General features: G+C 51.1%; 1 protein-coding gene across 9 annotated transcripts in view; it reads left to right on the top strand.

Moving 5' to 3' along the window:
* The window catches only part of SAMD11 (sterile alpha motif domain containing 11), a 226,148-nt gene that overhangs the window by 166,136 nt on the left and 45,023 nt on the right, over positions 1 to 14,989 (top strand). For all 9 annotated transcript variants that reach the window (XM_084821698.1, XM_084821696.1, XM_084821693.1 and 6 more), the window contains 2 exons: positions 4,477 to 4,647; positions 14,061 to 14,211. In XM_084821698.1, coding sequence (XP_084677824.1) covers positions 4,477 to 4,647; positions 14,061 to 14,211 — 322 coding nt within the window. The remainder of the gene's footprint in view (positions 1 to 4,476; positions 4,648 to 14,060; positions 14,212 to 14,989) is intronic.

Genomic DNA, 14,989 nt, shown 5'->3' with positions numbered 1-14,989 from the left:
GAACCCTGCGTATCTGTGCATATTTTTCCTCCATTGACTAAAGTGTGAAAATGTTTTTTAAATGTGCAGTTCAGAGTGCACTTTTTCTTAAAGTGTGTGTGTCTCTGTGTGTGTGTTTTAACACGATCACAAATTTGGGAATTTGCAAACATTTCTTGCGAGAAAGCACTTCTGCTCGCGTTTGGGATTATGAACAGGACATGTTTGCGTGATTTGGGAGCAAACAAAATTCTCCTACAATCCTAGCTAGATGGATCAACAGTCTGAACTGGTATTAGGCAGCTTCCTATGTTCCTAAGGGCGGATGTGCTACCTCTAACCTGGCTGAATTGAATTGTGTGTAAAGCAGAAGCATTGACCCATGATCAGTCTCATGATGGATCAGGGCCTTAGTTGAGGACCCGACCCTACTGTCTGCCGGAGAAGCACTGGGTGAAGGCACTGGCAGAGTTCACCATGTTGCCACATCGGACCAGTAAAACGGAACGGCAGGCAATGTGCATCTCTGCAGCATCTGTGCCCAGAGCAGAGCAGCACGCCAGGCAGCTGTGGCTGTCTGGCCCGTGCCCTCTGAGCAGCTTCACCAGAGTCCATGTCACACCTGGCGGCGGCCGGGGATTTGACAGGATCAAGCTCCTGCATTAACCCGCCAGCGCTAAGGACCAAAGCAGACAGCAAAGCCACGACGGTGGAGCAGGAATTGTCAGGGCTGAGTCGGGAGGGGGGGCGGAACCTCCCTGTTGTAAGTGCAGCAAATCTCCCCCCCCCCCCCCCCGTCCATTCTCTGCACCTGAAATCTTCTCTGGGACAGATCAGGAGGCGTTTAAAGTAATTAGACGCGTCATGACCTCCCCATCTCCCTGCTTCCACCACCTCCTTCTCCAGCTTATTGCAGTCGGCAGGGGGATGGAAAAAAGACCCCAACCTCCAACGATTTCCCCTTCCCAAATCGCGGCTCCCCCGCCCGCTCCTCCATCTCTGACAGCTTTGGCTAAGAGAGTTGGGAAGAGGGGGGCTGAGACAGTTGGTGCATTTCTGATCCCTCTCCAGGGAGGCGGGTGGGCGGCAGGCGTGGGAGGCCTTGTCAGTCAGCGGCAAGGAGTGGCGGCGGATGCTGGCGGTAGGAATAGAAGGGGGGAAATTCCAAAGCCGTTGCTCCTTCCTTCCCTGGGGTGCAAGCCACCTGCTGCACCGGCGATGTTTTGCGTGTGCTGCTGTGCGCTTCCCTTCTTAATTACCTCCCTCTTTGGAGTCGACGGGTCTCGTTGCCTTGTGTGCCAGGAGGGAGTTGAGGCCCCTGGCTCTTAACCCAAGGTGGGCATTTTTACTGGCCTTGGCGCATACGAAGTGTGTTCCTCGGGTTCATGTGCCGGGTGGGGTGGGAGATCTCCATCATTAGTGGAGATGCCGTTTGCAAGGATGTTTTGTTTACCCCTTTTCAAAGTGCCCTGACCTGATGGGAGGGCGAGAGCTATTCTTCGGAGGGAGGCAATGGAGACCGCCGACAAGGCAAGATGCCTGGGCTCATTAGCACACGGAGGGAGGCGGCTGAGAACCCCAGCGTATTAGCTTCTCTTTTGAGTTTTGAACCTTCCCTGCCTCAAAGGATTTGCAGGCAAGAAGAAAGATCTGAAAACAATGCTTTTTCAATGTATTGTGTTTAAAAGAATTTTTCTGGGGAGCAGCCACCAAGGAAGCCGAAGTGGTGTCTCTTCCAGTTTGTGCCTGATGTGCATCAGGCCGCCATCCCAGGGCTCCCTCAGCTGATGCTCATTGTGGGATTTCGGGAAGAAGGCAGCGTCATGAGTGACTCTGAAAGCATCTTTTCACCACATGAGCTATTTGTGCACACCGACAGGGAAGCCCACATAAGAGCCAGTATGGTGAAGTGGCTAATGTGCCAGACTTCAGCCTAGAAGACCTGGATTCAAATCCTGTGATTTGCTCAGCCATGAAGGTTGCTGGGTGAACTTTGGCACTCTCCCCCCCTCCCCCCTCTCTCAACCTAACCTACCTGGCAGGGTTGTTCTGAAGATAATGTGAGAACAGTCAGCAATATGGAAAACAAATCCTATGAGGAAAGGTTGAAGGAACTGGGAATTTTTAGCCTGGAGAAAAGAAGACTGATAGTGGACATGATGGCCCTCTTCGAATACCTGAAGGGCTGTCACACAGAAGAAAGCGAAGTCTGGTTCTCTGTGCCGCACAATGGCTGTGGAGCAGCTCTAATGAGCTGAAGGTACAGGAGAGTAGATTTTAGAACATTAGCAGGAAATTCTTGATGGCAAGAGCAGTTTGACCATAGAATCAGTTCCCGAAAGGGCTGTCCCTCGCTGGCAGTCTTCTAGAAGAAATTGGACAGCCATCTGTTGGCGAACCTGTGTTGAGTAGGCAGTTGGACTAGATGACTTCCAAGACGCCCCCAACTGTAGGATCCTATAAAAAGAAATAATCCCATAAACACTGACCCAAATGCCTTGGGATAAAAAAGGGTTTGCTTCCAGTACCAAGACGCCTTCGATATTTCATAGAAAGGTTGGGGTATAACTGTAGAAAATTAAATAATGAGATAGATCAACCTTCCCCAAACTGGTGCCCTCCATTGGCCATGCTGGCTGGGTAGGATTGGAATTGCAGTCCCACATATCTGGAGGGTAGCAGATTGGGGAAAGCTGCAATAGATGGATACATAAATTCCACCAACCTGCCAACCACCTCACTGCAGGGGTTGCATGACCCTTGCAAAAAGCTCTTGGTCCCTCTGGCAGCACAAAAGCCATCCGCTGAAACGCTTGCACCTGTTCAGTTTTTGCAGACAGGGCAAGGGCTTAAAAAGCAAGCAGGATTTTTGCTATCCCTTCCTGGGCTTTTCCCTCGAGCAGCGGCTACCTTGAGTTTGGGCCGCTCTTGGTGCAGCAGGGGGTCGGGGGCACTCATCGAAGCCAGCTGCCTCAGGGCCCAAGCAGCCCAGCACGCATACGGAGATGAGAGAGGAGAGGACCCAAGGCGTATGCAAAGTAGTTTCCTTAATAGATGGTTATCTAATTCAGTCAACGCACTGGCTGTTCCGATGGAACCATGGCACGGGGAGCATGAAGGTGTGCATGTCTGGGGTCCCCCCCAACTCATTCTGGTTTCCCACCCTACATCCCCCCCCTCCCACCCCCCATTCCCTCCCTGCAATGTTAACACTGTTGTTGGGAGTTCCTCTGAGTAATGAAAAGCTTTGTCCTGCGGGGATGATCAGAGATAAAACAGCATTGGAGCAGACTCTGCCAAAGCCAGAGAACGGTAATTACCGCCGAGCCCCGCTTACAGTAAACAAACATCGCCCAGCCTGGTTTTTATCTTCCACCGTGCGCTGCGGCAGGAACCCCAGGGCACCTTCTCGGGGGCCGAGAACATCCTTTCTCAGTGGTGGCAGAAAAATTTGAGAGCCAGAAATTGACAGGTGGGTTTATCCACCTTTAAAAAAAAAAAAAAAAAAATCCTCCTCCCCTTTCCTCTAAGACAGGGTGAGGTTGAGCCTCTTTCAATCTGAGAGCTGAATTCTGTTTCAGAGAACCTCCTGGGGGCCACATTCCACTGATGGGTGGGGCTGAAGCAAAAAAGGGGCGGTGCCAAAAATACAACCACCCCACCCCACCCCCAGCACATTGTAGCATAAAGCTCTTACTTCCAGTAACCAAGCCTTTGGAGAGCCTTTGAAACCTTTTAGAACGGGGAGAAAACCGTACAAACGCTGGGAAAGCACCAAATAATTGATCGTAGGGGGGAAGGTGGAGAGGATAGGGGAAGGTGGTGTGACCATCTGGGGACCCCCAGAGGGCCAGATTTGGCCCCCAGGACTGAAGTTCCCCACCTCTGCTCAAAGGAATTCAGGGCAGCATTTATGGGGCCCTTATCCCAGATTTATCCTCACAACAACCTTGCGAGGTAGGTTAGGCGGAGAGAATTCGTTTCTCCCCAGCTACTGTGAAGATTGCAGCTTAAACCGGGGGAACAGGAAATTTGGGGGTCAGGGTGTGTGGCAGATGATGTCGGTGTCCCTGCTAATAAAAAGGTGCCGGCGTTGTGTCCTTGCAAACCCTGTCCCCACTACACCACTGCTTATGGTTGACATAACTACCGCTGCTTTGTATACAGTCCTGGTCATCATTGTAAACATGTGTGCCTTTTTAGATGTTTGTCTATCACTGCCCCCCAAATTAACATCAGGAGGAGCCTGTCGATATGGATCGTGTTTGCGAAGGCCTTGATTTCACACATAGACATCTGAACTTGTTTGCAGGGATGGGGTCGTCGTGCAGGACATCGTGTTGCTCTGATGTTTTCTGCACGCTGGGAGTATGCAGAGAGGTTCCCGCCCCCCTCCTGGCCTCTCTTCTTTCCCCTCCCTCATCTCTGTCCTCCTCTTCTCTTTCATCTCAGCATGGATGATATGCATCCTTCATTTTTTAACCTTCTGCTCTCCAGAAAACTCGCACACACCCCTGCTGGAGGGCGCTGTGACTCAGATGACCCCCGAGGAGCATTACAGACGCATGATGTCGGCCCTCAACGAACATGGCACCTTTGAGGAGCAGCAGCAGCAGCAGCAGCGCCTCTACCAGCTGGCCAACAGCATGGCAGTTCCCAGCCACAGCGGTGAGGACAGTTTTCTTTCGCAGTAGGAGAGGCATTTCAACCTTTTAGAATGGGGGAAAAGCTGCACAGAAGCTGGGAAACTACCACATGATTGGTGTTTGGGGAAAAGGGGTGGGACAAGGGGGAGTGGCTCTCTGGAGAACCCTGGAGGGCCTGACTGGGACCCCAGGAGTGCCCAATATGGCTCCCAGGCCTGAGTTTCTATACCCCTGAGCTAGAGGATGGGAAACCAAGGTGGTGTTAAGCTTGGAGGGTTTCTGTTGTTTCTCCAGCAATGTGGTTCTTTAAATGCTGGAGGTATGTGTGTGCAGGTATCTGTTGCAGAACTTTCGGATATTGGATGTCGTCTCTTAGAGCAGCCTTGCAAATTAAGTCCACAAAAACCAGTAGCCCACAAAAGATTTTGCTCGCTCTCCTACCCAGACGTACCTATCTCTTTGGTCATTTTGCCCTGTAAGATGAAAGGGGGGAAAAAATCCCTCCAACTTCGGTAAAGCGTTCCTGCTTGATCACCTGGAAGGAATTCTTAACTTGCCACAGGCGGCCAGGCAAGCAGCGGCTTAGAAGGCTGACTTTAGGGCAGGACTAGATGCCCAATGAGATCCACTCCCTTCCGTCTCTAAACCCCTGGAATAGCAGAACCTCCTTGGGGAAAATAGGCTCAGTTGAGATCAGGTATACATTCTGTTTCTGCCAGTACAAAGCACTGATTATCTGTGGGCACGCCCGGTGGCACCAAGGAAGGTTTAATAATTGAGGAACCTCTTTTTGTGCTTAATTGCTTTCCTCCCCCCCCCCCCCCGGCTTCTCTCGCACATGCCTCTCTCCGTCAACATTAATCCCGCATTCTCCATTCTTCCCGCCTGGAACTGTCATCCCTGGAGCATCTGAGTGTCAATCACTCTTGATTTGCAAACCGTCAGAGAGTGCAGCATTGTAAATAACACATCCTCTGTATGTGTGTGTGGGGTGGCGGAGGGGGGTCGGTGTTTGCTGGAAGACAGGGGAGGGAGGAGGCGGGTGTGGGGAGGGTTTGGGTGGATTGCTGCGGTCATTCGAGATCAATATTGCTTCTGGAGCTGGCAGTGCATCAGGCTTTTAAATTGCATCTCCCCCCCCCCCCCCCCCGGCAGTAAGGCACAACCGGCCGTTTTCAGATAATTAATTTATAAACATGGAGACGTACAGTCACTGCCTGGAGAGAAACTCTGAGGTTTCAGTGTATTTTCTGGAGGGGTTGGTTCTCTCTCTCTCTCTCTCTCTCTCTCTCTCTCTCAACAAAATCTCCTCCTCTAAAAATTACTGAGTACATCTGTATGCACGTACATATTTACAGAATTTATTTATTTATTTATTAGATTTCTATACCTCCCAATAGCCAAAGCTCCATGGGCAGTTCCCAGAAATTAAAACCCCAAATACCCATGCCATCCCAAGAAATTTTGCTGCCTGAGGCAAAGGACAGGGCAGCACTCCCTCCATTCCACCTACAGAAGCCCGACTGTACTGGCCGGTGAATCTTACCTGGACACAGGTGACGGGACTGCATCCTCCACTGTGTGCTACAGCATCAGGCCAGCTTAGGGGTGCAAGGCAAGCTGCCTCTAATACATAGCTCTGTTGATCTCTGTTCCTCAACAGAGGGGGATAGCCAAGGGGCTGCTGCTGCTGCCCCCTCCACACTACCCTTCGTCTGCCGCTTGAGGCAACACTCTGCCTTATGGTAGGGCTGGCCCAGAAAATGCAACGTAATGGAAAACCTTGAAAAGTTTAAAGCACATTAAAAATGGAGTAAAATAGAAAAATGGGGATATATATTTAGTAGGGCTGTGATGTTTAATTGATTAATCTTTTTTTTTAATTAATCTATGAAAAAATATGCCACCTATTAATCAGACAGCAGTTCTTACTAATAATTAATAATTCTGATCAATGCAAGTGCTTATAAAAATGGAATGGCAATCGCCGTCTTTAAAGAGGCATTCTCCCTTCTTGCAGACACAGGAGGGGATGCCTCTTCTAAGAGAATGTGCATCATCATCAGGTGTGCATCATCTAAAAAGCAAGGAAGTTGCACTTTTAATTGAATAAGGCTCCTCTGATGAATCATTTAAATCCTATGAATCATGAGTGAATCTTTGCCCTTGATGCCCAGACTGTAGGTTGGATCCAGACTTAGTTGCAATTAGAGCAGACTCTTTGAAATCACTGGGACCGTAAGGTACTGATTAACATAAGTCCCACTGATTTCGGTGGGCCTACTCTAAGGATAACAGTCTGAATCCAGTCCAGTATCATACGAAGAGCCATGCTGGATCAGGCCAAAGGCATATGTGGTTCAGCATTCTGTACTCACAGTTGCTGGGAATGATGGAAGTTGCAGTTGAACACATCTGGAGCACACCAGTTGCAATGGGGTCTTGTGTTGGAACTTTTCTCCTAGATGTCTGTCTGTCTCTCGTTCCAGCAGAAGGATAAAGGCATCAAATAGTGTAATAAATAAAGCACTGTCTGCTTCCTCCAAGTGTGGTACAAACAGCTGCTAATTAGCACTCACTAATTACCTGGCCATGGAAGGATTAACTCTGCTCCTGGTTTACAGAAGGAGGAGACGGGGAAGCAGTTAAGCTGTCTTAGCTGTTTGAACGTGCTTGGATGGAGATCTCAAATGGAGGGACAGTAACTTGTTAATATCAGGTTGATTACCTTCTTTACAAGGAACACTGGGGAAGAGGTTATGACCCAGAGTGCCGTTTCATGGAGGGAAGGAAAGATTTATCGTGAGGAGGAAGCAAGATTCACAGTGACTGGGTTTCCACAACACACTAACCCACACTCAGTGGTTGAGTGTGGGTTATTTTTGAACTGTGAGTTAGCATATTTTCTGATCTCAGGACATTTTCCACAGGGTAGTTGTTAACCATGCAGTGTGGCTTATTTTTCCCAAACAAGCCACCTTGAGAACCCGTGGTTTGTTGCTGGGTTGTTCAAGGTGGTTAGCAAGCCACCTGCAGAAAATGTCCTGGGTTCAGAAAACACGCTAGCCCATGGTTCAACAACAGCCCACACTCAACCACTGAGTGTGAGTTAGCGTGCTGTGTGAATAGTCCCAGTGTGTTTTGTAAGCCTGCTCTTGAGAAAACCTCCATATTCAGAGGTACTGTACCTCTCCAAGCCAGTTTTAGCAGGGGGGAGCTGCTATTGTTTTGCTTCTGGGCTTCCCGATTGCCTCTGGTCATCAACCGTGGCAAGCAGGGTGCCAGACTTAGATGGACCTTTCGCCTGATCCGGCAGGGGTCTCCTTATGTTCAAGATTAAATTAAAAAATGGCAACAATAGAATAAATCCCATGTGGTCTGGGGAAACTGGTGGCAGTGGGGCATGGCAGCCTTTCCCACGCTTCCCAGGGATGACCATTTTGTTTCCGTTTTTACAGATGGGGAAACTGAGGCTGGGAGTGAACCCACGGCTTGAGCAAAGCTGCTCAGTGAGTCCCTGTCTTGAGTAGAGTGCAGTTTTTTAAAATAAAAAGCTCGGAGTCCATCACTGTGCTTATACACACATAAACCTTGCAGTGGTGTAGCTAGGTAATTTTAGACCATGGATGTAATGGTCTTACCGGGGGGGGGGGGGGGTGTCTTTAGATAACCATGTGTATAAGTTCAGTTATGAAGCACACAGCTAACATTTCTCCCCACCCTCCCACTGTTTTCTATGCTTTAAAACTGCTTCTGCCTTCCTGATATGTTAGAAACAACAGCACAACTGTTTGCCAACCCTTATTTAAAAACAACCACACAGCACGTGAGCAGCTGTGCATTTTGCACTCGCTTTAATAGTAGCACCACAGTGACAACAGAGCAATAAAATGGAGTTAGTTCCGCCCCTGCCGCTCCCTGGGTTGTCATGGGGTCGGGGGCTGGACGTTGGTCCTGGGATCTGACCCCAGCTGCCCTGTTGAACCCTTGCTGGACAGACACCCTCTTGTCTCAGTTAAATAACCACCTGCAGGGCTCACTCTCCCCACCATCAACCCCCCTCTCCTTTGCCTGAACTGTTTACCAGCTTCAAGTGCATGATTCACCGCTTCCCTTTTCCCCCTTGCTCGGAATTCCCCACACATGCCCAGAGGCTGAGCCCCAAGAGCGCTCCCGGCAGTGGCGAGCAGGCAGCCCACGCACTAACACCACCTGAGGCAGATGCTTCTCACACTCCCATTAGCAAATGCCAAACCGCCACCGCTACCACCCCCTCCTCCCTTTCCTGTCTCTCTCCTCTCTCTCTGTCACTCTCTCTCTCTGCCCCCTTCTAGAAAGCAGACTCTTCCTTGCAGCTCGAAACTCAAGCCAAAGGACGGGGACAAACATTGGTCAAGACAGACTTAGCGTGGCAAGAGCGATATATAAATGGCCACTGCTGGGATAGAAATAAATCTCAGGCAGCCAGAGCAAGCCAAGGCGAGCGGGGGGTGGGGGGGGCTGTGGGGAGGGGGAGAAAGAGAAACCCCAGCAGGCGAATGAGTTATTGCCAGCCGCTCCCTCTACATCCTTCTCACAGAGGGCAGGCAGGGGAGGGAGCAGAAGAGAAGAAGCTGCAAGAAGGTATGGTGTTTGCAGTGATGTTAGTGCAGGAGTTGAAGGATCTGGCTACTTGGTCATAGACAAGCTATTAAGCAGGGAAGCTGGGATGCAGGAGGCGTGAGTCCCTGGGCAAGCAAGGAGACAGGTGCCACTAGCCAGGTCTGTCAGGCCAGCAGGAAAGCGCCAACCTGACTAAGTAAAAGCCAAGCCTGGCCCAGTAGTTCTTATAGGCCTAGGAGGTCAGGGGAAACCAAAGCGCTGACTGAGTAGGTGAAGCCATCTCAGCCCTGCAAACCTTCAAGCCTCCAGCCCCCAAATGGTCCCTGCTCTCAAGGTTTGTGACATGGGAGGCGGTGCAGTAAGAAATGGATTTGGGCAGGGCCCTTCGAGTGTTCAAACTTGCTTCACATATACATTGTCTCGGGCATCCGTACAACTACTCTGCAAGGTAGGCCAGCGTCGCCGCTATCCTCAGGATTGCAGGGGGGTTGGCTGGGCTGCAGCCAAGAGAGTAAGTGGATTGCTTAAGGCTACCCTGTGAGTTCGCAACTAGGCTGAGATTTGAACTCAGTGGGGTTTAAGGAGGTCCCTGCTGGATCAGACAGAAGGTTTATTTGGCCCAGAATCCCTGTTTCTAACGGAATGCTTTGGGGAAGTTGATGTGGGGGTGGGGTGGTAGATGAAGGTAGTATGCGTTCCCCATTGTTGCCCCCAGCAGTAGGTACTTAGGGGCATACTCCCTTTAAACATGAAAGTTCCATCCATCTTGTGGCAGTGAGTTCCATAAGGTAATGAAGACTCAGTTCACTTCCTGGTTCAGAGCTCACTCTCTTAGCCACTCAGCTAAACTAGCTTTCAACAAGGAGATGACAATAAAGTTTTTTAAGATGGCAGTTTTAGAAACAAGTGGGGTACGTCCAGAAGGCTTCTGGCATCTCCTGGGTCCGAGTACTGGACTGCACAGCAAGGAGCATGGAAAACACCCCCAGGAAAGCCAGGTATCCAGACCCTCCAGGCTGGAAAATTTCCATCATGCTTCCTTGATGATGGAGGAAATCCCTCGATGGCATCTGCCAAATGTATGAACAGGCAGAAAAACCCTGGTGGGCTGCATATCTGAGATGCAGGGAGCAGAGTCAGCGAACTCCCCTCCCCGGTGCCTTCCTATCTCGTTTCCAGTGCTGTGCAGAACTAGGATTGTGTTCTCCCCCTCTTCCTGCAACACCCTTCAGAGTGCGAGTGGCTGTGGGATGAATCCGTTTAGGTTCCTTGGCTCCCAGACCTTGTCCATGCAGTCACTTCTGAAGTGGCGAGGTTGTCCTGAGTTGACTACAAGCCAGCCTACCCTTTTGCCTGTGGCCCACCGAACCTTAGAACGGGGCCTGGAGCAAGAGTGGGGAACTTGTGGACCTCCAGATGTTTTGGCCTACAACTCCCATCAGCCCCAGCCAGCATAGCCAGTGGCAAGGGATCATGGGAGTTGTGGGCCAAAACATCGGGGGGGGGGCTCAAGTTGATCACGCGTGGCCTGGAGGATGCTATTGCAAAGGTTGATACCATGTCTTGCGCCAGGTCAGACCATTCATACAGGATGGTCTACTCTGACAGGTGGCGACTTCCCAGAGTCTCAGACTGAGGTCTTTCCCATTACCGGTAGGCAAGGATCATAGCCACCATTCTGTGCATGGTTGTGTGAAATTCTGAGTTCCGAAACACCCAGATAATCCAACTTTGGTGGCCTGTATAAATTATGCAAACTGAGCAAGTCCGGGTTTCCCTTATTTTCCATAATTTATTCTGCCGTTTGCCCCATCTTACATGCTTCAGCAAGAGGAAGCGAGGAGAAGAGGAAGCAAGGAGCTACAGATTACAAAGGCGGCCACTTACTTAGCCCATTTTATTCAGCCACCATCCCTCTGGCTTCTGAGATTTTGGCAGGCATCACTCACACGCTTACGAGCTTATTTTCATAACCCTAAGCCAGGGGTGGGCAACAGCCCTGCCCCCCCAGTGCAGCCCCCACTGCCTCCCCATTTGGCCCTCTTTATTTTATTTTTTCAGGATAAAAAGGGGGCGGAGTCAGTTTGCTGCTGAAATTGGGCAGCAGACTGCTATGGTGGCGTAGAATTCACAAATTTACATTGAAAACAAGCTGAATTTGTCCATTCTTAGCCTCTGTAGCCATTACAGAGGCTTGGAACAGATTCCCTCTCCTCTCCTCCCCTCCCCTCCCCTTTTTTTTGGGGGGGGGGCTACACTGGTGGCAACAGAAGTGCAGCCTGCAACAAGACCACCCGGAGTTGCCTGCTCCTGCCCTGAGTGCTAGCAACTCTTCTTCGTCTTCTTTTTAGTGAAAATTCTCTGGGTTCTGAATTCTTTGGCCAACCTACTGTACCACTGCACATCTTTTTAATGCTGCTTTGTGGGCTAATTACATGTAGTAGCAGCATGACTTGTGTGTTAGGACATGGGCCATGCCAGATTTAAAGCAGAGAAGGGGCCAGCAGTGGGTGCTGAGTTCTTCCCTCAAAACTACCTCTCCCCAGCTGGTTTTCTCATCACGGGAGAAAAATGGCTGGGGACGAAGGATGTTTAATTTCTTCTCTTTCTTTTTTCTTTTTACTGGCAGACGGGGGGAAGAATTCATTACTGCTTCCTTCTCTTCTTTCAGTTACCCCTTGTGTGTTAAACAAATTCAACAGTGGCCTCTCTTCTAATGCTGCTGTCATATATGATTGCCTCCATCCCCAATTTTCTAGCTTTCTTTTTATAAAAGTTCCTCCTTCAGACAAAGTCAAATGATGAACAGCTGTCCCTCCTGCAGCGACAGGCAGCCGAATCTCAAGGGCCGGCATGGTTGGGGACCTGCTGAAGGCACCCCCCCCCCAGCAGTGGCCCACTGAAATGAGCCTCCTGGAGTTGCTCCTGCTGTTCACCATTGCAACGGCTTGCTCACCTGCCTCTTGCTGTGGCCCAGACTACGGTGGCGGAGAGGAGGAGGAGCGGGAAATGCCGCCGCCTCCTTGCTCCCTGGCTCTCTGCCTGTCAAGCCAGCGAGCGTTAGCGAGGAGGAGGAGGAAGAGCGAGAGCAGCTGGTGACCAGTGGTGGTGAGAAGGTAGACACACTGAGGGAGGGGCCTCATGGAGGGTGTCTTGCCCAAGGGCCCTCCAGAACCTGGAGCAGTACTAGGCAGCGATGGCCTGAGGATGTTGAGAGCTGAGGTCAGATGCACCCCCAGCTAATGCCTGGATCTGACACTGGGATTTGTAGCAGCCCTTAGATCCATTTTGTCTTTCAAAACTGCTGTCTTTCATTTTGTGCTCCTCTTCACAGCCATGAGGACTTCTAGAGCCCTTTTAAAAATAATAATAATGGAAACTGAGATTCTCGGCATACTAAATCCCATTTTGTTGCCAGACATACATAATACACGTGGCCTGCATGATAGCCAGCTGTGCCGTTCCAGTGTGGGTGTGACAGGGCTGCAAATAGATGGATATCAGATGAGCAGGTTCATTCGGCCAGGGGTAGCTGCACGCTTCACCCCTTCGCCTTCGTTGTGATATAAGCATTCCGCGCTCAGCTCTGCCCTTTGCTTGGGCCAAGTAGCTATATCTGTACAATCTGCTGTGGCCTCCTCCTGCCCCGCTGCTTCTTCTTTTTTTCCAGAAACCTTCCTCTTGGGTTCGTTGCACAATTTCCTCTGACTTGCCAAAGCCAAAATCAGTGGGGGAGTGCAAAGCCAGGGGGCGGCGGGGGAGATGGCTGGCTGGCTGGCTCAACTCAAACATACCTTCCTTTGCTGCGTAACAGCGTCTAGGAACTCTTTTTAAAGGCCTGGTTTAGGCAGGAAACTTTCAACTGCTCATATTGCAGCCAATAGACACAGCAGCGGGTCGATTACTTGGGCTGCGATTCCACCCCTCTTTCTTTCTTTCTCTCTCTCTCTCTCTCTCTCTCTCTCCCCCCCCCTTCCCATCCCCAACTCCCCACACCTGAGTGTTGACAGGAGGAATCTCCTCTCTGTTGTCCTGTAATTCTCTTAGCTAATCCCCTTTGACACTCTGATTTTCATTAGAGCTCAGAGAGAGAGAGAGGGAGAGCGCGCGCAGTGTCTCTTTGTAGACCAAGTTTCGTGGGGAGAGAGAGGGGAGAACCAGCCAAGCCTTGGGGCAAGAAGGAGGGGTGATAGTGCAAGGAGCGTCCCCTGGACCCCGTGACTCTGTAAGGTTGGAAATGGGCTCTAGAGGAAGTGAGAAAGAGGGGCGCCTCTGAAGACATGAAAAAAGGAGGTAGTGGTCTTCACGCTGCCTCTCCAGCCCTCCACTCTCCCTGACCTGGGGCTGAAGGGGGCTGGCTCTGTTCTTCGGGGGTTTGGGGTTTCCTTTTTTACTCAGCCGCCATCCTCTTCAGATTAATCTGCACAGCTGCAGAGGGGAGCGAGCTTCCTGGCTTTTTCTGTCACTCCAGGAAGGGAGGAGGAGGAGAGACATGGGAGAGTCAGTCTGTTTGGCATTTGTGTGCACACATGCAGCCAACTGCAGCTTGTTTGCGGCTTCCCCAGCAAGTCAGTTCTGTAGAAGACCGGATGTAACCTGGTTTCTGCTGTGGCAGTCGCTCCCTCTGCTCTTCAAGCCCTTGCGCCTGCTTGCAGTCGTGTGGGGCCTGATTGCAGCTAGCTAGTGGCAAAGGAAAGGTACTTTGCACATGCTCAGAGACATACGCACAGAGGTTCTGGGCCTCAACCCCGGTGAGCCGCGATTGTGATTAACTCCTGGAGGGGTTCCCTGCTTGCCCACCAACTCACCCGGGTTTTTCTCCTTCCTCTGCAGATCTCCTCCGGGCACGGCAAGAGGTGGCAGCTGCAGCCGCAGCACGCAATCCCGGCACCATGGAGGCTCACCTCCCTTCAGCCAGCAACTCCTCCAGTCAGCGCAGGAAGCAGGGACTCCCTCAACACCGGGATTCGCACTTCACCGAGAGGTACCTTGCGGCCTTTCTGGCCTACTGGGTTCCAGAAGGCCCCCCCACCCCCAATATATGGCATTGGGTTCTTCCCCACTGACCAGCGTGCCATTTGCAGGGGGTATCGGAAGCCACCGCAACGGGGCCGGGGGTCTTCATTTTCTTTTGGAATGCTGTCAGACGGGTTCGCTTGTGCTTTGGCTGGTGTCAGCCACTGGGTTGCAGATGGCCAAGCGCGTGGAGGGTATCCAGTCTAGGACTAGGACTGGAGTCGGTACTGAGAGCCAGTGTGAACCCTGCAGGCAGAACGGAGCCCAGCTTATGAAGCAGCAGGGACACATCACCATAGCACGGGACACATCACCATAGCACAGGAAGGGGAAGCCGGAGGCCAGTTTTGGCTCTGCCAGACCAGCTCAGGTGTGCAGGGTTGCTGGCAGATGGATGAAGATGCCAGAAGGCTGGCAGAGCCAAAGGTGGATGGGCTTCGAGTAGGGGATGCTGGGAGTTGTAGTCCAACACATCTGGAGCCCACCAGGTTAAGGAAGGCTTCCTTTTTTATTTGGTACAGCATTTTTACCCTGCTCTTCAGAGCAGCTCACACAGATTAATACTGAGGCAGTCCCTGCCCTTAGGCGTATCATCTGAAACACAATACTAAAAGAAAAGGGATTGAGAAGGAGGAGGAAAGAAGCAAAGCTCAGGCACCAGTACTTCGTTTCAAAGTTCTGAGAGTGTTCTTTCTGGCAGGGAAGGGCGAAAGCCGCGCCCTGCAGCTAGGCCCTCTCTGGCTGAT

The sequence above is a fragment of the Heloderma suspectum genome, chromosome 15 (genome assembly GCF_057233095.1).
Source record: "Heloderma suspectum isolate Gila_16-S chromosome 15, 16-S_ref, whole genome shotgun sequence".
NCBI lineage: Eukaryota > Metazoa > Chordata > Lepidosauria > Squamata > Helodermatidae > Heloderma > Heloderma suspectum.
This window is presented reverse-complemented; position numbering and strand designations above follow the sequence as displayed.